Below are 23,854 nucleotides of genomic sequence, written 5' to 3'. Positions count from 1 at the left end.
AAAAAAAAAACATCACGCATGTATTTTCTTATTGGTGGGGGAATTTTTATTTCATACTGCCAACAGATCAAAGGAAATGAGACACTGTGACTGCAATCGTATGTGAGAAATGAAGTGAAATAATGCTCAGATGTCATGTGTTGCTTGGATAAAAAATCAGAGAAAGTTCAGATCAACTCTTCAGTCATATCTGTTAATAGTTTCTAATACTGTAAAACTCCCCAGTAGCAATCAGCAGATTGAAATACAGCCAAACATTATAAGGAATGTTCCGCAAGGCCAGTCATTTACCTGAATCATCAAACAGTGCTGATGAACACTCTTAACAGATATTTAGATTGACATTTCTGAGACCTCATGTCATTATCGAAAAACTCCATATTAACACACTCACACTTATTTTTTAGCAGGCATATCCATGAAAGTGCTTAGATGAAAACAAACCCCGCTTTCCATTAATAGGAAGAATGAAGTTATGATTGTCTTGTGGATAGTAATGCATTTGTGCTATATTCAAAATATTAAGCTTTTATTTTAAGTTAATCATGTTTGTTCTAGCCCTCTTCTGTTAACAAGGTAATTCAGATAGGGTCAAATATTTTATTTTTCACATCTAGAAAGAACAATGTGTTGTAGCACAAGAGTTTCTAAAGGCACTTTATCGATGTCTATATATAAAAAAATATATAATTTGGTGCCTCTGGTGTCATATCCCATCTACGTTTGTAACCAACAGCTCTCATGTAGCTCAATAATTAACATGTTTAGTGGTGCTTTCCTGCTTACCAGATCACACAGAAATACATATAATAGGACTAATCAACCACACAGAATTCAGTGGCATTTGTCTTTCACAATAAACTGCACAAATTAACTTGTGAGTTTCAGTTAATAAATAGCATACTTGCATTAGGTCAGTGTCTCTCTTCTGTGGTCATTTTATTCCCAATCACACTACAGTTTATGAACCTTAATTGAAGCATCCCACGCACAAGGCATGGCATTAGGACTGAGCCCAGACTACAAAAGCTGAAATCAAGATTTTAACAACAATATGGTGTGTTTTTAAAATAGCATATCAGAATCTACTGGATCATGATGCAAACATTATAAGTTTGCAAAATCACTTATGAATGTTACCAAGGTTATATCAGTAGACTTGTCATCTTCCATCCTTCCATCCAACCTGTTACATCGAAAGCCTTTTATTCAAGATCAATAGATCCCACCAGTAAAAATCCACATACACATCGACAACTACAGTTTCAGTGAAACCAGATAAAATGCTCTGATACAGATCCTCTGCCTTGCTCACTCTCTTTATCTCATTATACTCTGTTTGATGGTGTTATTTAATACCTTCTTACCCCTTGCACTCCAGAAAAGGCTGGCCAATTAAATATATATAAACATGCACGCCTTTCAGCTGCATATCTCTCCTCTTAGTATTGGTACATTATATGAGTCCAAACTTAACATCTCACTGCTTCTCTTCCTCTGGGAAAGACTTTTAAAGACCCTTAAAAAATATTTTTTGGATTTTGTCAATGATTGTTGACCAAATTAATTTTTAGCAGGTATGTACACATCTAAAATCTAGTCTTTCTCATCTGGGAAAATGGACCAAAATATTGATGTCTCATCTTGCACTACACTGGTTTATGTCCAATCATATGTTCTCTAGAATGAGAATTTTACCTACAACAGACTAGTTAGTAGAAAATCAAGGTTCATTGCTGTGATATAAACTAAAGCCTATTGGCTATTTACAGTAAAAAGAAAGGGACAAGCTCTTCGATGTGGCGCCCAAACTTCCTGTTACAATAGGAAATCCATCATCACAGGAAACAAAACTGCGCTCATGGGGTTTTTAATGCACCCTACACAGCCAGATCACCCGGTCTGACCCGGTTACTGCTAGCACCACTGGTCTTGCTAAGTCGCCGCTTGTCTCCAAAGAAGCCTGGATGGGAGGATGGTGTGGAGGGGGCACTTGGTGTCACATCACTCGGGACATGCCCGCAAGGCACCTGAGCTGCTGGGGTTCCAAAGCTCATTCGCAAGAAGTCCTCGTCAGGCTCCAGGTCATCATGACTATGATGATGCCGCTCGGTGGCCATATTGACAGAGTTCTGCTGGTGAGCCAGATGGTTGGTGAAGGGCTGAAAGGTTTGGTGTATGTTATGAAGATGGTGGTGATGAAGATGTGGAGGTGATGTGGGTCCTTGACTGGACACTAAACACTGGTTGAAATCTGGGGGTGGGGTACAGGTTTGGGAAGGGTGTGGTTGAGTGGAGTCAGGCCGTTCCATTGGTATAGTTGCCATGCCAGGTTTGACAGTGGAAACAACTTTGCCGTTTTTGCTTTTACCATCAGTGGCATGGTTTTCGGTGTACTTTCTAAGGCACTGCCTACACTGTTTCCAACCGAGGTGGTACAGCTCCACCACACTGAGGAACAGTGACACAGCTGCCACCACTAGCATGAACACAATAAAGACATTTTTCTCCGTTGGCCGTGACATGTAACAGTTCACTGGGTTGGGACATGGCCAAGTGTTGCAATGGTACAGAGCTTTCAGAAAGATTCCATACATCATGTACTGGATGACAGTGAAGGTCACTTCCATGACCGAGCGCATCAAAATGCTTAGGACGTACGTCTGCAGCAGCGCCCCTCTTAGGTGGATCTTTGTCGGTACCTCTGTGGCTTTCTGTTCCAAATACTCTTTCTCTCCTCTTCCTCCCTCATTCCCTCCTATAGCTTTCTCCTCCTGCTCCTTCTGCCTTCGTTTCTCTTCCATGTGAACTGTGTGCATGGCATGGCCCATGTAGATGAGAGATGGTGTTGATACAAAGACGATCTGCAGCACCCAGTAGCGGATATGAGCAATGGGGAAAGCTCGGTCATAACAGACATTTGTGCAACCAGGTTGTTTCGTGTCACACATGAAGTCAGACTGCTCGTCACCCCATGATGACTCCGCGGCCGTGCCCAAGACCAGAATGCGAAAAATGAACAGCACAGTCAACCACACCTTCCCTACTGATGTAGAGTGCTCCTGCAACTCTTCCAGAAGGTTACCCAGGAGACTCCAGTCCCCCATTGCTCCACACCAACACTTCTTCTTTATCTGAGACAAAGAGATTGAGATAGAAAGAAAGAGAGAGATTGACATTAAGATCACTTTCAATAAGACCAGAGGTCACAAAATTCCTGGCCTGGTTTCATACAACCCCTCAAGTGTTAATAGTAAAGGGATAGTTCACCCCAAAATGAAAATTCTGTCACTGAAAGCCTCAGTCACTTTTCACTTTCATTGTATGGAAAAAACCCCAGTGAATATTAATGGAGACTGAGACTAACATCTCCTCTTTTTTTCCACAGAGGAAATAACATGAGGGTGAGTGAATAAGGAATTTTCATTTTTGTGTGAACTACCGGCTCGCAAATTAATTTTCACTTAATGCATTTTGGTTTGGCCTTAAATGTTATATCTTAAAAGGATCTTAAAAGGATTGTGTTAATATATATACATATATATATATATATATATATATATATATATATATATATATATATATATATATATATATATATATATACTGTATGTGTGTGTGTGTGTATATATATATATATATATATATGCATTGTAATCAATTGTGGTGACGTGCTTTCAGTTGACGGAAATGCCGTGACTCGCTGCACAGCTACTCTAGCCACTTTATTTTGCCTGCCTGACAGAAATAAAATTATTTTTTATTTACAAATATAATATGTATGAATTGACTGCTATGATTGTAGTATTTATATATTGAAATAGGTTCTTACATTTACATCAAAAGACAGCTCATGATGTTTATGTTCTGGATGTGGGACTGCTACCTCCAATGGGACAGCCATTGTCATGGAAAATAATCACAGGTGTCATTACTCCACAATACATGCATATCAGCATGCTAGGTATGAGGGAAATTAGTCAACTCTGAATAGGTCTGTTTACACATCAATAACTGCATAACAGATAACTACATATAGTCACAATTCATGGTTTTAAAAACACTAGTATTAATTTTAAATTGTCAGCTGGCCCCCGTGGAGAACACCTGGCTAGTGGCTCAAGTAATTTCAGTTTGATCCTCCTGAATTATAACCATCTAATGGATGTTGTCAAAAATTCAACATTTTCAGCTGTTTTGAAATTAAATGTATTAAATAAGTTGCAAGTATTCCTGCTAATTAAGAACAAAGAAGGTGAAGAGAATGACATGAAGGCTGTGTTGTTGAAGAATGTGAAGAAGTAAAACTGTGAACAAGTATTATTGTGTACCACTGACCACATTAATTCTGTTTTAATTAAAGGTCTAATTTTTTCTGTATGGTGACACTCATTCATCACCCATGTGTCTCTGTATCTACTCTGCCACATGCACAAAATGTTTGCAGAAATAAAATATCATTCCTAGTTTATCTGAACCTAAAATTCCTACAGTGTAATACAGTGGCCCCAAAAATATTCAGACACTTAAGCCACATTTTAAAATAATTGGTAACATTTTATTTTAATGTGTCCTTGTTACACATATTACATGTATTTACTATAGTAATAACAGTCAATTATGCATAATTACAAGCAACTAACCCTAAATCAAACCCAGTAACACTTGATTTTACAGTGTCCTTGTTACACATATTACATGTAATGACTATAGTAATAACAGTAAATTATGTATAATTATGAGCAACTAACCATAAACCAAACACTAACCCTTAACCTAAACCTATAGTAAGTACATGTTGTTAATTAATATTACTCAGTACTTACTTGTGTAATTACACTGTAACAAGGACACTGTAAAATAAAGTGTAACCCCAAACCCTTAATCTAACCCTAAACATATAGTAAGTACATGTTGTTAATGAGTAATAATCAGTAATTACTTGTGTAATTACACTGTAACAAGGACACTTTAAAATAAAGTGTAACCAAATATTGAATGTCAACACATTAGTAACAAAATATTAAATCAGACCCTTTTTTTCATTTTCATTTTTCAAACTGGTCCCAAGATAATTTTTAATGGATGTAAGTCAGTTCCCCTGAAGTTCACACAGGTGCCCTAACAGCGTAACCACAGGTGTAGTTCATCACATTAACTATATCCATGTTTGACAACCAAAAGGTATCAAAATACATACTGTCTTAATTTTAAACATTATATCTAGTATTTAAAACCTAACCAACTTCCTCAATTTGTTTCAGAGATTTTACATGCAGTGTCATGCTATATAGTATATTTACATTAGGGCCCCAAGAGGGGAGCACTGCAGGAACTAAAATAAACATGGGGTGACTGTTCTAATTTTGGTGTGACCTGTCCCAGTTTTCAGGGTAGGTTGGGAACAGTGGCCTTGGCAGGGCAGGGCAGAGCAAAGCAGAGCCAGGTGATGCCAGGGACCCTGAGAACTACCGCTCTGTTTGATCTGTACAGACCCAAATGGGGTGATGATTGTAGACCTCTCTACAAGATCACATGTGCCACCCTCTGTAGTTCTGTTTTTGTCCTGTGTTTGTGGTGCAGCTTGTAGGATGCTGTATTGACTAACGAAACTTCTCAACACAGAAACTGAGATAAATAAATTACATTGTTAAGAGAGTTCCTCTGTGTAAGACAATACTTATGTCACTTCAACAGCAACAACAAATCAAGATAAATATTACAGGTTGAGAAACTAGATAGCTGGAACTATATTTTTTAATTTTCTGAAGAAAATGTTAATGGTGTTTGCCCAGTGTGTTTGTTTGCCCGGGAGTTACTTTGTGGTTGCTAAGGTCTTCTGAAGGTGTTTTAGTGCACTGCTATGCAGTTTCTAGGGTGTCCTGGATGGTTGCTAGGGTTTTCTTGGTGATTGCTATAGTGGTTGCTTACTTACCCAAGTCAAAAGTGCCCACCTTGAAGTTCAGATGATATTCTGGTCCCTAAATATTGGTCCCTCCTTCAGTGCAATTCTATGGGATATTTTCGCCAAACAATAAGCCTCCTGATCTATTGCTTGTCTTGCATCTGTTTGTTCTTTTATTTTCTAAATTATTATCTTCTATATTATTTACTAAACAAAGTAAATAGTAAAACCTGAGCTCCTTCCAAAGGGTTCCTCATATCTGTTCCTCTCAAAGGTGTCAAACCTGAGTTCAGGTGTATTATTCTTAGATATTACCATTAACACTGTCCAGCGTTGCTCTGATTCCCAAAAATAACATCAGTGAGCACTGTTTCATTTCTGTGAACGCTACCAGTCACATCAATCTGGCATGAAAGAGCTGCCCTTAAATAAGTCACTCTAGATTCCAATCATTCCACAATGTGTCTAGGTTATGTCCTAATTGTAATTCATAACAGCAAAATGGTTGTAAAAACAATGCAGTAGGTGTTTATTGTGTGTCTTGCTCTGTCTGACACACACACGTTTTTTTCTATCATGATGGGGACTTTCCATTTAGGGCTGGGTTTCGCCAGCCACCTCACAATATGATACGTATTGCGACACGTTACGATTCGATATATATTGCGATACATCACAATATCATGATTAGAGTTCAATCAGAGACTATTTATTCAGGAGAGATGGGCCACTTCTGTTAAAATGAATGGAAGAAATTGGAACGCCCAACCAAGAGGCTCTAGCACCCAATGGTCAACGGATGTAGAAAAGAAGTCTTACAGATAAAAGAGCCTTTTAAATACAGAAATCACATGTCAATCATCTCGAGAACGCGCATGCACATTAGCTAAACAAGCCAGGAAAATTTTGTTTTTTAGTGAAATCTGTGATAAAGAAGCACAATTTATGATATAAATGTTGTCCGATTTTACTACTGATTTGAAATACGTTCTTTGATCGTAATCTTAACCAACTGTTTTTGAGATTTCGGTGTTCCCCCATTCAAGTCTTCCGGGAGCATTCCAAAGATGGCCACCAGTGGACTGACTTGCTAGAAAGACTTTGATTTCAATTTTGCTTTTAATTTCAATTAATTTGGGTACTGTATATTTCATTTATAATGTCCATTTTGCTTACATACAGTATGAAAGAAATTATCTTTCAGCTAATGATGTTATTCATTATATAGGGGACCTTCTAACTTGTTAAATTATGGACATATACATTTTACAAATGTTATTTTATCATTAGTTTTTCATTATTTTTGTGACATTTTAGCTTTTAAATAAAATATAGTCCATGTATTACATCAATAAATATGATGTATTGAAATTGCATGTATTATGTTGCATACATACAGTATATTGTTACACACTTGTTGTTTACATGCCTAATTTGTACTATTTACAAGTATTTACTTAGATATGTTGAACAAGTGCTAAAATGGTACTGTCTCTTTAAGACCTGTGGCAGGGACTTTGACAGTAGTGACTGTTTGGTCGAAAGCCTTCTTTACAGCATTCATGCTATGTGTGATTAGAATTAAAAGTTTATTTTGTTGTTTTTGATAAATAACTGACTATAGAGAACAGAAAGGATATTAAAAGAGACATTATTAAACAACAAATGGTTTGTTTGGATCTAGTCTTTGGACTCAAATCACACAGAAAGTGTCAAAGCTTTTACTCTCAGCACGCAGTGAGAAGATCTCGGTGCTGAACTTCTTCGCCACTACACCACTCAAACTCTGGTGAGTGAAATCTAAAAAATTACAAGCCAGTGGCTAATCACAGACATTTTTTATAGCATATGGGAAGTATTTATGCACATATGATTGTAGGGGATTGCAGATAGAAATAAAGAGCGATCTTGTCATTTTAAGAATTGACAATGGGATTGTACAAATGAAGAACGCGTGAGAGACGTCCAGCATGTCTGTGAGAGAAACCGTGAATAGTGCAGGATCAGTTTCAGTCTCTTTCGTGTCTCATAGAAGCATCTCTGACTGCACTGAAAATATAATGATATATCACGATACATGGATCTAAGTATCGATACAATATTGTGAGAAAAATTATTACGATATATAAATATTTGATTGTATCGACACAGCCCTATTTCCATTGACTTCTATTGTTTTTATTCCAAGTTTTCATGGTGGAGACCATTAGGTGGTCCCCAGAATGTAGGTGATTTCAGGTTTTACAATCATTTTCGACAACTGGTCCCTACTATGTAGGCAAAACCTGACCCACACAAACATCTTTTCTCAGGGTTTCGAACTGTTTTAATTGTTTTAGTAAGCAACAGTCAAGGGTACCAAGGAAATGACAGTAGATTTATTGCTATTTACAAGACGTTGTCACTGTAATGCCCATTAAACCTCCAATGTTTTATTACGCCCTAACTGAGGCCACACTTGATAGCTATCTTTAAAGTGTATTTGTGTGTCAGTGTATTTGCCCGCTCACACCCATCCTGTACTAAACCCTGTTTTGTTAGGACAGGGTCTTGCTGATCTCCTGTTGAATGGCCAAATATGGAATCTAACCTCAGACAGTTTAAATGGAGGCCCTACATTTTTTGAACAGACGTAAAATCATCATCCATCATTGGTGAAAGTTATTTAGCGAGAGTTTTAAAGTGGTTAAAATTCAGACTAATGACATAACAGTGACAGCAAACTTCTGCTTTATATTAGGTGCTTTTTTACTACAATGTACATTAAAAGAATTAACCATTTGATACAATGTACTTTTTGTGTACTCACTGAATATGCTGTTTTGCAAAACTATCACAAGATTTTATTTGCTGCTACCAAGGTATAGGATCACAGAATGTACTTACTAACAAAACCAGCACATTTGACAAATGCTCAGTCTTGTTGTAACAAAATGTCTGCCTTTTTTGTCCAGTTTTAAAGTTCAGTGTCCTGGATGTTGATCCATTGCATGATTTTTCTTTTTTCATTTAAGCATTTACAAGTAAAAAAAGACAAATTATGCATTTTCTACTGCATATACTGTATGTATTACTTTAAATCTTCATCGATTGGTTAAAAAAAAGTATCTTTTACTGATCCCATTTGAATTATTTTCATAGAATGAGACATGAAGTCATTGATAACACATTTGAATGTCACATTAGTTGATGTTTTACATGTCGTCTTGAGAGTCCTCATATTCAAAAGTTCCTCTAAACAGCTACCACAGCAGTGTGTCTGAATGTTCGCAAACAGTATGTCATTGCTCAGCTGTTTCCAACTTCTTTTTGGCTCTGAATGAAGAATGAAGAACTTTTCTACGAGTGTGCTGAGGCCTTGCAGTATCTTACTATCTCAAAAGTATTTCAAAATTTCACATGTGGCACAATCTCACATCAGATGCTTTGGAAATGACAGTCATTTAATGATGTGAACCCAGTAATGTGAGTATGTGTGTGTTGGCAAAAGCTGTTTGGAATGGCATTGGTGGGAACGGAATCTTAGACATTCAAAAAAACAGAAGGAGGATGGAAATATCCATCTGATTCACTGATTGAGTGACCTCTGCTGCCAGTGTGCTCTCCTTCTGTCTCTCCAGTTTTCTTTTTTCCTTCTTCCATTTCTTGTTCTCTTAGGAAGCAATTTTAAACAATATGATTTCCTCCATACTTGGTACTATAATGGAAACAAGTCGCTTAGGGTCTAAAGTGCAAGGATGTTTTCTTTCCCATATAGAGAAAGGGAACGACGGGACATAAGAGTTCACTCGTGCTGATAATTTTATGCACAAAACCCTTAAAGCCCGTAACATGAAGTAAAATGAAAGGTCGAAGTCTAAGTACAGACTACAGTATTTACTGCAGATAACAAACAATGGAACTGCAGTGCACACACACACAGGTTAGTGAGATGAATGACGGTCAGGAAGAACTTTTCCCTGCTCTCATATAATTTTCTGTTTGTAATAGGAAAGATCTGACATTGGATGCTGACCACAAAGGGCTTTTAATGTGAATGATCATTCACTAGAAATGGTTAAATTCAGGCTCATTTCCTGTCCTTAACACACAAAATAAATCTATTATATTCTACAACTAATCTTACCTGGCATTGCATCTATGGATTTCTGCTGTGTAATCTATCACAAAAGTCAGAGATTTCATTATTAACTCCTCTTAATATGAACATAATTTTTGGCTTATTTTTCTTATTCATATTTTGACATATAAATACATTTTCTTAAGCACATGACTTGTAAAGTGAGACATTTTAACGTTTGCATTGCATAACCAACTTCATTTACAAGCTTATTCAGCAGTAATCAAAACCTCATCTGTTTTTCATCTCACATTTGTTTTTTATGACACTATCAGTAAGGTTTAGGTGTACGTTTATGTTAGGGAGGTCAGTTTTTTTGGCTCGTTACAGCATTGACCCTAAAAACCTCATCTATTTAGGAGAACATTAAACTCACTTTTTTGCACCACACAGTGAATATTGTCCAATTCCCAATGCGCTCTAAGTCCTCGTGGTGGCGTAGTGATTCGCCTCAATCCGGGTGGCGGAGGATAAATCTCAGTTGCCTCCGTGTCTGAGACAGTCAGTCCGTGCATCTTATCACGTGGCTTGTTGAGCATGTTACCGCAGAGACCGAGCGCATGTGGAGGCTTCACGCTATTCTCCGCAGCATCCACACACAACTCACCACGTGCCCCACCGAGAGCGAGAACCACATTATAGCGACCATGAGGAGGTTACCTCATGTGACTATACCCTTCCTAGCAACCGGGCCAATTTGGTTGCTTAGGAGACCTGGCTGGAGTCACTCAGCACGCCCTGAATTCGAACTCGTGACTCCAGGGTTGGTAGTCAGCGTCTTTACTCACTGAGCTACCCAGGCCCCTATCAGAGCTTTCTTAACATCAAAGATTCTTAACTGTCGAACTGCGTTGTTTATGACTCTAAGCCACTGCCAAACTTTCAATTACAAAAATAAACTTTAGAATAACATACAACCCCACATTCCCATTAGTATCAGTTTAAAGAGCTGGGATCATTGCCACAACACCTTTAAAGCAATCGAGTAGCACTTCACAAAGGTGCCAAGCAGAGTTGGCAAGCAATGGCATGCTGGTTTTTCTCACAGTGATCATGGTGCTGAGGGCGTCCTGATACCCACACCATAAGAGGCTCTGCAATGCCCCTGCATGGGCCCTACCCCTTAACTCTGACTAAATATTTACTTAGGCCCTTTCCCCTAAACCTGATGTCAGGGACTTCCAGAATCAGCATAACACCACAGAGCGTTGTCCCATCTTTGTCCCTACATAACCAGAATTGGAAGTAGGTAATACGTGAAGACAAATGAAGAGGTCTGTCCAATCAACACACAACCACAACTCAATGCTACTATATACTCATAGGAAAGAAAAATCACAAACAAGATCTCATTATTATCAAAGGTGTTTCTCCTAGACAGCAATGAGGTTAAGATTAAATGGAGACTTCAGTTTAAATCTCGTTTCTCAGATTTTTCTCCTCAAACCCCATTAATATCAAATGTGTCTCCTCTAGGGTTTCAGAAGAGATCTCAACAATGCTCAAATTGTGCTCAGATTTGCTAGATACCAAAGTCTACAATCAAAAGTCAGAAATTTGAGTATTAACTGAACTCAAACATTTCTCATCAAAATCTTCCAAGACTAAATTACCGGAGCTATGCAATACAAATTAATTTGAAAGCTCTATACTCTTACTGTTTATCATCATTTGTCTCATCTGTTTCTCTTTTTATTTCACCTAAGTAATTAAAATGAAACATCTGAGGCAAAGTTGATCCTTTAATTAAACATAACTAAGATCACCAATAATTCTCTTTGAAAGAGCAACCATTGAGCAATACAGTTTTCTTGTAAGTACATTATAAAAATGTTTTGTGAGGTAACCTAAAAATGTTCTTCATCTAAAAATGTGGTAACATCTAAATCAACTGGTTTTATTCAATTCAAAAATGTTCTTAGTTAAAATAGATAATTGTAATAACAATTGAATGTTACCACGTTTTTCAGTGTAGTCATAAACCTAGATCTAGCCTACACCATAAATACTCATTTATACTACATCTATAAAAGAACAAGACAACTCTTCTCTGAGAATGTGAGTAGATTTGCAAGGATTGGAGAAAACTATGAAATAGAGGAACCAACATAGGTCTCATCCTTAAATAACCTGTCCCATTACTGGGCAAGGAAAACTATCATCACTTCCAGTCAAAGCCTAAATCTGTCCATGTACATGTGTTTCTGGACTTGAACTTGCATGCCAATGCTATATGCATACATTAAAAACAAAGGACAGAGCAACTGTTTAAGCCAGACATTCCAGTAATGACACAGACAAGCCTGGCCACTTTAATCATTGCAAGGGTCAAGGATGAGACACTGAGATTAGCTATGAGAAATGACAATACCCTGCCCCCTGCCATCCAGTGGGATCCCTCATTGGGCTGGGACATAAAGACAAAGCTTCTCTGCTTTTCAGGCAGCTAGAGGATGATGTGTTTCCTTACACGTCGGTTCTGTTTCTCTCTTTGCTGTCAAAGCAACTGTACTGATCAATGTGTTCTTAACAACCCATCTCACTCAGGACAGGCACCACATTACATTACATACAGGGCATTCTGGAAATGCATAATTAGTTCATGTGAAAGGAACTAAATTGATGCTCAAGTTGAAATGTAAAACCTTAAAGTGATCATTAGATAATTAAGGCCAAATTAATTCAGGCCAAATTATTTAAGTTTTTTCCTTAAAATTGTTAAAACAGAGACAGGTCTACAAATTGTGATTTTGCATTTTATTACTACACCGGTGGTTACACTGCTAGAACAGCTGTGTGAACATGAGGGGAAATGACCTCATACATTCAATAAAATGAATGACATTCAGAGCACTTGCAGGTTAAAAGTAATTGCAAAAATAGCTTAGAAAAGTAAAGTTTGTTCTGATAAAAGGTCTGACATCATTAATATTTCAGTTCCATTTGATGTTTACATAGTTTTCAGGTTAAACCAATAGAGAAATGTGATATATAACAATATACTGTATGTAAAACACATTTGTAACATATATTTTTCCTAATCATTAAGGCATTTGAATATGTAGCCTATACATATATGCCCAAATACAGCCTATGAACAATAGTTTTCTGCATGGGAAGGCATATGAATATTTTTTATCTTACACTGTTAATAATCATACAATAATATTGTGTATGGTAATTTTAAAGGACTATATTAAATCAAGTCAAATCAAAGACTCAGACAAAGGTGTTTTCTTATAATTATTTTACCATTGATTTAAAAATAAATATTTTTTGAGGAGGCACTGTCTCCCTTGCCTACTCTGAGAAAACACCACTGATAACACATATAAAGTGTATTGTTTACACACAAGGTAAAGCTTAGGTGATCTAATTCATCCAAACGTACCTCTTTCTGTTTTTCTGTGTTATCTTTCTTTGTGTTGTGATTACAAAAGTGTCCGCTGTGTAAGTGTTAGTCGGAAATTATCATGCCAGCAAAGTGGCTGCAGTTTCTCGAGAAAAACTGATGAGTGCAAATGTACTGAACATCTTGAGAAAAAATGATGTCATGAAGTGCAAATATGCTGAGCATTGACTTGACTCAATAATTTGTGACCATGTAGCAAATTCATGTAGCACTGTTATTTTATAAAATCAAAATGTAATAAATATTTAAAAGCTTTATTTAATTATAAATACTTTAATATTAAATAAAATGAACAAATCATCTGTAGGTTTAAATTCTTTGAAATACAACATTAACTGATACCTCAAAATTTGAAACAAAAAAAAGCACAAAGTATTAAAATATTTTATAAATATGACAGCTTAATCTTTGTTCAGACAAGAAAAGTTTTTGTGAAATATTCAATTATTTTTTTTGATTTATTTAGCAAAATTGAAAATGTTGATTTGAAATGGTAACATAATGACAATTATGATAACATAATGCATTAGATACTATATAATAATACTTATGACATACCATAGTCCTGCCTAAAAATAAAATAATTAATATTATATCAACTTTTTCATCTCAAACCCTGCCTTCTTATTTTGTACAGTATTAAATATATGTGACTTTTTGTGCTCATGGACAGAGACATAGCAGAGTTTGACTCAAGAATCTCTTACAATTAGAGTAACGCATGAGGGTTAATTACCTGTCTGACTGTTGACTTTTTTGACTGTCTCTTGTTGGGTCTCTGTGAGCCTTCTGTGGTTTTGTCCTCTTCAGATGAATAAGTGGGCTCCTATTCTGTGGCCCGGGGGTCCTGTAGTTGTAGCCGAGCTCTGGTGTCTGTATGACAGCGGTGATGCACTGAGTAATGGAGACGTATGACAGTGTATCTCTATAGAAAGCACTCCGGCGAAACTGGAGTTCACAGTCATGTACAGACCAGGCCCCCTCATGTCCGTCCCACTGTGGAAATAAAGAAATAGTATGGGACACTCTGAGAAATAGTGGGCCATCTCAGGGAGTGTTTCAAACCCCCCTCCACTCTTCCTTTTCCTCCTCCCCTTCTCTTCCTTCTTCTCTCACTTTCACTCCCACTCTCTGTCTAGTTGCCCCCCCCCCCCACCCCATAGACCCCCCACCCTACACCCCTGCCAGCATGCACTTGGTGACTAAAGAAGAATACCACTGTGTAAAAAGAGGAAGTGAGATTGTATTAGAACACAATGGGTGTACTTCTCAGGCTGTTCATTGGTGCTGTGTGATGTGTGTGTTTGTTCAAGCTTTAGTTTGACGTTTTATGCACATTCTTTACCCCCTACCACTAATCAATAAACCTTTTCATACACAAACATGCAAACATCACACAAACATATTTCCACCATACATGCACTTTCACACATACACACATGAACTGCACTAAGTATGGTGGGCAGAGTACATCTTCACAGGTCATTCATAATGCTTAATATTTTTGTGAATCAAATTGGAACATGACAGAACTGGAGAATTGCAATTGGTGAATTATTTGTTTGTTTGTTTTCCAGACATTCAAATTGTTGCTTGCTAAAGCAAGCATCACTTTTACTTTTGCTATACTATACTATTTACTATTTGTTCAAAACCCCTAAAAGTATTAAACACTACTGTGTAATTCATCCTGCACTGTTTTTGCCATGAACATGAATGATACCAACCCGGTCTCATGACAAATCTTAATAATAGTATGAAATGGTCAAATTTTGTGAGTTGGCTCATACAAAAACGTATGGCTTTTACGCATATAGAGAAAAACAAATGAACCAATGAACAAAGTTGAACCCCTACCCAAACTTAAACCTAACCAAGATTTTAATAGTGAAATAACATTTGTGACAGAAGAAAGAAAACATCGGGGTTTGAAATGAGACAAGGGAAATTAATTACAAGTTATTGACATACAGTACATCAGTCATTTGTATTGCATAAAGAAAGAAAGAAAGAGTAACAAAATTTGTTCACAGACGTTTCCTTTCTTAAAATAAATTTGAAGATAGGAGGCTAGCTAAAATGTGATGCCTTTGTGTCGATTTGAAATACTTTTTTTGTTGATTGGTTGGTCTTTATAGAAATAACATTTCTACCCTTTTCATACAAGTCAAGTCATCCAATAATCTTACGATTTCACCATCTCATACAATTATTAGAAGTTTTCATGAGACTATGTTGATTATACCTCAAATCTTGTCATCTTACTTTTTTAAGTGTCTTTAAAAAAAAATATATATATGTGCATCTATATATCACAGGCGAATAAATCCCATAGAACGTATTTGAAGGATGGACCCATGCCATATGTTATATAGACTTGGGGGTTATCTGTTGACATGGGACAATCAGCAACCACCAAAGACACGCTTGCAGCCACCCAGAACACCCTAGAAACCACACGACCATGCACTAAAATACTCAGAAGCAAACACATAGCAATGCCCTGGCAACCACCCACAACATCCAAGCCACCCTCACAGATTTTAGTAGCCTGTTTTACTATTTAATTATAAATGATGATATTTGTATTAATATCTCTTTTTAATATTCCCTCAAATATTACTTCACATCTACTTATGATGTTGCATAATGCAAATTACTAAAAATAGAAATAGGCAATCAGAATTTGTAAGGTATATACATTTTGTACCTGATCACATGATTCTTTTTTCTCCTTCTTTTAGCTACCCTTCACTCTCTTTTTTCTACAGTTCTTGTATTACTATCCCACCAAGGAGGCAAGTGTAAGACATTTATCCAACTTTACCGAGACACATTTGAATAGAAGCCTGGGCGATAACTCTTCTCTCTCTGTTCCTCTTCAGTATTCTTTCCTCTTCTGTATGCAAGTTCGCTGTTTATGCTGTTCATTGGCTTAGAGCCGGAAGATATATAGCAGCTTTATATAATGGAAATCTTTTAGGTTTCATTCATCCTTGCTCAGGGGTGTGTGTGTATTTTTGTGCATGTGTGCAATGAATCCTTTAGATTTGGGTCCTCCTTGCTGTAGGGTTTGTGTGTGTATACAGTATATTAAAATATTATATGTAACAAGTCTTGTCTAGAATGGGTTTCCCTTTTGCAAAGGTGTTTATGTATGCACAAAGAAAGTAATTAACATAATTTTAATTTGGTTCAAGGGACATCAGAGTTTACAAATTGGCTAACTGTTTGACTTTGTGTTACTCCTGTCCACAGTCTTTGAAAGTGCACTCCCTCTTTTAGAGTCTTCTTGCAATGAAAAGAGCAAAGAGAAAGTAAAGAAAAACAAGCAGTGTTGGGGGTAACGCGATAAAAGTAACACATGTTACGTAATCAGATTACTTTTTTCGAGTAACGAGTAAAGTAACACAGTATTTTTTATTTTAGACCATAATATTGGAGTTACTTTTTAAATAAAGTAACACGTGGCTTTTGTACACCTCTACCGTCCCTGTATTGCAAGAAATCAGGAGTAAAAATGTGAAACTTCGGGAGGAGATGTAGTGCATGATTGGTATTGTATTTCTATAGAGTGTGAGGCCAGAGACCATTTAGCAGAGAGAGATGAGTCACTTCTATTTAAATGAATGGGAGAAACTGGAACGCCCAACCAAGAAGCTCAAGCACCCAACAGTCAATGGATGTAGAAAGGAAGTCCCGCCTTACAGGTAAAAGAGCCAATCACCTTTTAGATACAGACATCGCCTGTCAATCAACTCACTAACGTGCATGCGCATTTCGTGTTTTTAGCGTGATATAATTGGTTTAGTGGTCAACATTCGGTTGAGTGAAACATGATTGATTCATGTTTTAATACACACTGTATTTATTTATTTATTTTTATTTTATCCCCTTTTCTCCCCAGTTAGGCATGTCCAATTCCCACTACTTACTAGGACCTTGTGGTGGCGCGGTTATTCACCTCAATCTGGGTGGTGGAGGACAAGTCACAGGTGGCTTGCTGTGCATGACACCGCGGAGACTCCCAGCATGTGGAGGCTCATGCCATTCTCCGTGATCCACGCACAACTTACCACGTGCCCCATTGAGAGCGAGAACCACTTAATTAATTCACTGACTTATGCAGCCGAGCTGCTCCGTGTTACAGCTCCCCGTAACTGGGAGAATTTGATGAGAAAAGCTGACTCTGGATTTGTGGCTCTGAGCAACATTCTACATCGATTGTTTACGCAGAGAAAATGTCTTAGTTTCTAAAAATATTAACATTTTTGTTTTATAATAAGCAAGTAGTTTGATTCATGAAACAAACCGTTTTTATGACATTTTGGTAGCATTAAAAACGATTCCATTCAAGTTGTATCAACATACGCCTTTGAAGTTGTGGCATCTGTACGCACCGTGGATCAACAAGCGTGGACTGAGATGACAAGTGAAAAATATTAATTTATTTATGAGACTTATTCCTTGAACATGTTATATTGGCATTCCCCACTGAATTTTATCCTGACTTCTGAAGAACATCTCAAGTTGACTCTGGCATTGTCAATGGGCACAGCACATGATTCAAGTAGGTTCAAGTGTTGGACTTTGCTGCTTTAGGTAAGACAGTGGTTATTCTTCATTATTCATATTGGCTGCCATGTTGATGGAAAAACAAATCATGCATATATACGTGTTATTGATTCTTTATTATAAATATGATGGGAAGACCTTCTTTCTAAATATCTGTTTGTTTACTATGTTGTTTTGACATGAGTGTTGTACAGTAGCTAGCATGACCTGTAATGTCTCTTGTATGCAATGCATGGCTTATTTGTATGGAATGTTTTGCATAGCAGAAGAGAAAGTGGCTGTGAGAAAAAAGTAACGCAAAAGTAAAGTAACGTTTTACTTTCCATAAAAATATATTTTTAATTAAGTTACTTTTTTAAGGAGTAACACAATATTTCTAACGAGTTACTTTTAAAAGTAACTTTACCCAACACTGAAAACAAGCAAATAGAAAACTTTCTTAAGGGATCTCTGAACATCGACTTTTGAGGATAAGTACTGTACATCTTTCTCTGAATTTACCATGGTAACCACCGATTCCACCAAATACCATGGTTACTACAGTTATTTTCATATTTAATTAATTTGGAATCTACTAAGAGAGTAAAAGACACTTTCAGAATATTTCTGTCATTTTGTTAAATTTTTGTTAAAGTATAGTAAAGGTGTCCTCTTCAATTTCCTTCTTCCATTCTTTTATTAATGCAATGATTCACCATGGAAAAAAATTCCTGATGTAAAGTATCATATTATGTTGATCAAACTGTCACCAATCAGAGTTTGATTTTTACACTATGATATTTGAATATGGTTGGTATGGTGTAGTGGTTAAAGCTCTGTGCTTATTACCAAAAGCAGTAGGTTTGAAGCACACAAAGGTGCCCTCACTGTGCCCTCAATCAAGTCACTATACATTGGTTAATCTAGAAGGACTGAAACCGTTATAAGTAAACTGTAAGTCACCAATGCATCTGCTTAATTACAATTTAGTAAGATAATTGGCATATAATAGTAGAAGTCATCATCTGTGATCAATGAAACTGCTGTTGGGTCATGTATGCAGAGTTGTATTCAGACATAGAGACCTGTTTAAAAAATTTTCCAACAGATATTTAAATGTGTTAGTGTGTGGTTGTGGCTTTATAAAGAATTCCCTTCAGTAATCTTGTGATCTTACATACCTATAATGTTTTATTTGGCCTCTTTTAACACTGCACATCATTGGAAAATCCCTCAGTAGTTTGTGTGTTTCTGTAGTTTATATGTGTGTTTTGTTTGCATGCAGTTCTTAGTTGTTATCCCCTCTCTTGACATGCAAAAAACAGGGATTCATTTTTCTATTTTAGTCAAACAATGTATTTTAAGTGGTGTGGTAGTCTGACTCAGTGCATGCAAGATCAAGAGACTGCTCGGAAGAAGCAGAGAGCTGCTCGTCCCTCTGCAAGCCACTCACAAGAAAAGGAACCTGGTCAACATGTAATGGGTTTCCATTGTGGAAATCTAAACAGCAGAGACTCCATTTATGCAAGAAATTTCTTTCTGAATATAAATAGATTTGATAGCTTTGGAAATATGTTGATGTTATGTGCAAAAAGAGTTCTGGTAGAAACCACTGATCTGTAAAGTAAAACTGGACAGCTGACACAACCGTAAACTGCCAGCAGGTGAAGCCACCAGAAGTGTTTGAACAGCCATATTGGTATGCCCCAAATGCCTTTGAGCCTCAGTGACTGACAGCCGATACTGTCACCGCTTCACCCTCTCTGACCTCCAGATACGACAGCCGAATTTTGCCCCCAAGTGACAACTTTTAATTTGCACGTTAGGGACGTTAAAATACGTTGCAAGGGAAAAGACTTAAGCAAATCACAATGTCAGAGCATCCACCTGCCCCGCTGTGCTGCATATCAGTATACAACACAACGTTCACCAAGAGATGTTGCAAAAATGTCCACAGGTTTTAGGAAAAGTTGCAATCTCTGATTATTATAGGGTGACAACACATCCTTTTCCATGGATATCCTCTTTTTCAGAAATGAAAAAAGTTTGTCCAGGATTTCAAAATGGCCTGGGATTTGGCTTTTTTACATATTGACATGCTCCCTAGAGTCATACATACATTTGAAACTAGACCGTAGTTTAATTTTAAAGGGATAGTTCACCCAAAAATGAAAATTCTCTCATCATTTACTCACCCTCATGCCATCCCAGACGTGTATGACTTTCTATCATTTGCAGAACACAAATTATGATTTTTAGAAGAATATTTCAGCTCTTTACATAGGTCTATACAATGCAAGTGAATGGGTGCCAAACTTTTGAAGCTCCAAAATCCACATAAGGGCAACATAAAAGTAATCCATACGACTCCAGTGGTTAAATCAATGTATTCTGAAGTGATATGATAGGTGTGGTTGAGAAACAGATCAATATTTAAGTCCTTTTTTTTTTTTTTTTTTTTAACTATAAATTCTCCTCCCTGCTCAGTCAATCTCCACTTCAGTTTCCCTTTCCCATTCTTCTTCTTCTGTTTGGTTATTCACTGTCTTCATGCATATCACCCCCTACTGGACAGGGAGTAAAATTTATGATAAAACAATGACATAAATATTGATCTGTTTCTCACCCACACCTATCAAATTGTGTCTGAACACATGGATTTAACTGCTGGAGACATATGGATTACTTTTATGCTCCCTTTATGTGGATTTTAGAGCTTCAAAATTGTGGCACCCATTCACTTGCATTGTGAGTACCTACAGAGCTGAAATATTCTTTTAAAAATCTTAATTTGTGTTCTGCAGAAGAAAGAAAGTCATACACATCTGGGATGCCAGGAGGGTAAGTAAATCATGAGAGAATTTTCATTTTTGGGTGAACTATACATTTAACAATCTTTGCTTTGCTTGTCTCACTTAGCGCACCCGCTGTGTGTATAAGAGAGAAAGGTGAGAAAATGCACTCTCTCAGGTAAGTCAACTTGAGGAAAAGGAGCTTTTTGATGAAAAATGATGCAAAAGTAACACAAAACAAACACATTGATGTTTGCAATAAATACAGTATGTCTGAAAAGTTCTGTATCTTACCTCAGTTTCAGTGAACTTGTTTACATTCAGCTGATCTGTTCGCCACTAAAGTAAGAGCTACTGTTTGATATACATAACTCGCTCTGGTTTTTAAAAATATTTGTTTTGTATTGTAAGGCTATACAGGCAGATTTAAGATATGCATGTGACTGAATGGCAAATATATACTCAAATGAGAAGATTTCCTATTAAGCCAGTTGGCATACTTGAATGTTTGGACATTCAAAAAAGGAGGCAAAGAGTCTTCAAAGTTATGACGTCAACATGGGCTGGAACGCATTGTTATGCTGTACTGGCAATGATGGAAAAATTAAGTCACTGTACCACTCAGATGGTGAGGGGGAGAACCAGCATGGATTTCATCCCACATTGAGCACTGACTTCAGGACAAATAAGTACAGAATTTTATAAATATTGTTTTCTGATAATTTTGATGTGTTTGTATTGTGGCTTAATTCTGTTGTGTTATGCATTGATTTTGTTGTGTTGTGTATGGTATGTCATTAAAGAAATCCTCATTGTCATCCCCAGGCTATTGGTAACCATTGCACATGTCATTTTGTTGTCTGGAGAGCTCCTGTGGACTAAATTAAAATAGGTCACGTGAGTTTATGACATGTGTAGCTTTTGCTAACTCTTTGCCATCTGACAACACCCGCCAATCATATTTTTCTACAAACAGGGTGACTACATATGGCATCCTCTTGTTATAAGATGAAACTTAACCAAAGACAATATAGATTTTTTTATTTTTTTATTTACATGTGTATTAATAGTATTTTTCTGCAGAATTAGACCAAATATGTTCTATTTGAATGTTTGTGATGTGTTGTATGTGTTTCTCCCTTTTTATTGACTGACCTCTTTTCCGTGCCCCTCATATTCATTTCCTGTTTTAACTAGGCCTCTTTCCTTTTGGAGTTGTCCACAGGTAGAAGAGGCAGGTTTATATATTTTTTTTATTTTCTATATTAATATGAAATAATAATAATGCTAAAATGTAATCTTTGTTTCTTAAAGTCACCTTATATTTTTCTATTACTTTTATATGTATTTATTTATTTTTCTATATGACTGGGTTATTTTGATATTTTAGTTTGTATAAAACTATTTTTCATGTCTTTGTGTCACTGATAATCTTGATTCACTATATCATGTGTTAACTTCACAATCACATACTGTACTTCATTAAAGTATTTTGCAATGAGGTTTTGAAGGGCAGGTGCACATGCTTTTAAAGGTGGAATTCATTTAATCACTATCAGCATATTATGTGATCTGATCCCCGGAGTGCAGAAGTCATTCCTTTTATGGGCTATACCAGTTACATGTGAATATTTCAATAATGGCTTTATGATGATGAAAACTAAGCCCATGCATGTATTTTTACAATGGAATTAGACATGGTATATAATACCATGTCATTCATTTCCTAATCACATCAAGTCATCCATTATAAATTCAGAACAATTTCCACACCATATCTCAGATCTCCACTGCACTGATTATTTTCAGCCATAAACCACAACAATCTCATGCATCAGTTTTTATCACTCTCTATTATTCTTTATATGTTGGACACATAATGTATATAACACAGGCAAAACAAGCAGAGATGTACAAAGACCTTTTAAAACATGCTCCACCCCTACAGAAACATAGCAATCAATGCTTTAAAGACCAGCCCAGGAAAAAAGGAGACTGACAGATGTTCTAAGAGAAAGGAGGAAGTCGGATGGGTAGATGTTCTGTTTTTCTGCACTGGAGCTGAAACATGGATTTCAGTATTTCAGTAGGCAGACATAACCACACAGACAAACACAGGAAAAGGCCTGTGTTGACTGTGATGAGCCACCCCAAGACAACAACCCCAGACATGAAGACTGATGTGTCAGAGTAAGTGTGTACTTTAGCTTAACTTTCAATAATGGTTCAGTCAATTTCCTCATGGGTTCAAGGATCACTGAGGTCCAGCAGTCTAATGTATCATTATAATTGACCTTCATTTAAAGGCCAATGTTATAGGATTTTACCTGCTAGAAACCAGTGGCATTTGGTAAATTATTGATATGTTTTTTTGTTTTTAGCCATTAGTGGTGTCCAGCTCAGTAAGTGGATGAGTTGTTAATTCAGTAATCAGCCCACCAAATCAATCCACCAAGTATGCAAAGGTTTATGCAAAAAAGTTGACAAACATTTGCCAACAGAACAAGACAAAATACATCTGGTAAGATTTCTTAAGACACATTGCAAAATTATTCACATTTTTGCCATTATACCTTTATATTAACTCCAAGCTTTAGGACCTCTATGAGAATATGAAAAAGAAGCAATGCAGCGCTCTGAAATTTCATCAGCTGGTGACATTATTGGATTTATGGATGTTATTAATCATCAGCTGATGTCATTATTGGACTTATGGATGTTATTTAATGTAGCCAAGTGGAGAAATTTCATGAAATGTAACTCATCATAAATTGGACGTAGCCCCTTTAAGAACTGGAGTTTAGCGACACCTATTTTCTGGCACTCTCTCGTGTTGCGCATGTGTGCTGGTTAGAGACGTGAGAACATACATTGTGCAAGAGAGCTCCCAGTTTTGTTCATCGTTTGAGAAATATTTGGGATGCATATGGATTGCATGTGTAGAGTTTGACCATGTTTTTTTACACATGCGAGGACTGCCCTCTACCGTATTTCATAGTACCAAATTACATTTTAGTATTTCATTATTGTTTTTCTTTTCCGTTTCTCATTTTACCGTTTCTCTCTCTCTC

The 23,854-nt window shown here is 36.7% G+C and overlaps 1 protein-coding gene across 1 annotated transcript; it reads right to left on the bottom strand.

The window, feature by feature from the left end:
- Positions 1–23: 23 nt before the first annotated feature.
- Positions 24–14,437, bottom strand: LOC127447707 (gap junction alpha-5 protein-like). Its single transcript, XM_051709739.1, has 2 exons — positions 14,174–14,437; positions 24–3,134 (listed from the first exon to the last, which is right to left on the bottom strand). The coding sequence occupies exon 2, from the start codon at positions 3,105–3,107 to the stop codon at positions 1,881–1,883; it is 1,227 nt and encodes a 408-aa protein (XP_051565699.1). The 5' UTR covers positions 3,108–3,134; positions 14,174–14,437; the 3' UTR covers positions 24–1,880.
- Positions 14,438–23,854: the final 9,417 nt, after the last annotated feature.

This window comes from Myxocyprinus asiaticus, chromosome 11, assembly GCF_019703515.2.
Source record: "Myxocyprinus asiaticus isolate MX2 ecotype Aquarium Trade chromosome 11, UBuf_Myxa_2, whole genome shotgun sequence".
Lineage (NCBI taxonomy): Eukaryota > Metazoa > Chordata > Actinopteri > Cypriniformes > Catostomidae > Myxocyprinus > Myxocyprinus asiaticus.
The sequence above is the reverse complement of the archived record's forward strand: the minus strand, read 5'-3'. Positions and strand labels throughout refer to the sequence as shown.

Coding starts and splice junctions, on each gene's coding strand:
- LOC127447707 (XM_051709739.1), bottom strand. CDS start 3,107: ATGGGGGACTGGAGTCTCCTGGGTAACCTTCTGGAAGAGTTGCAGGAG.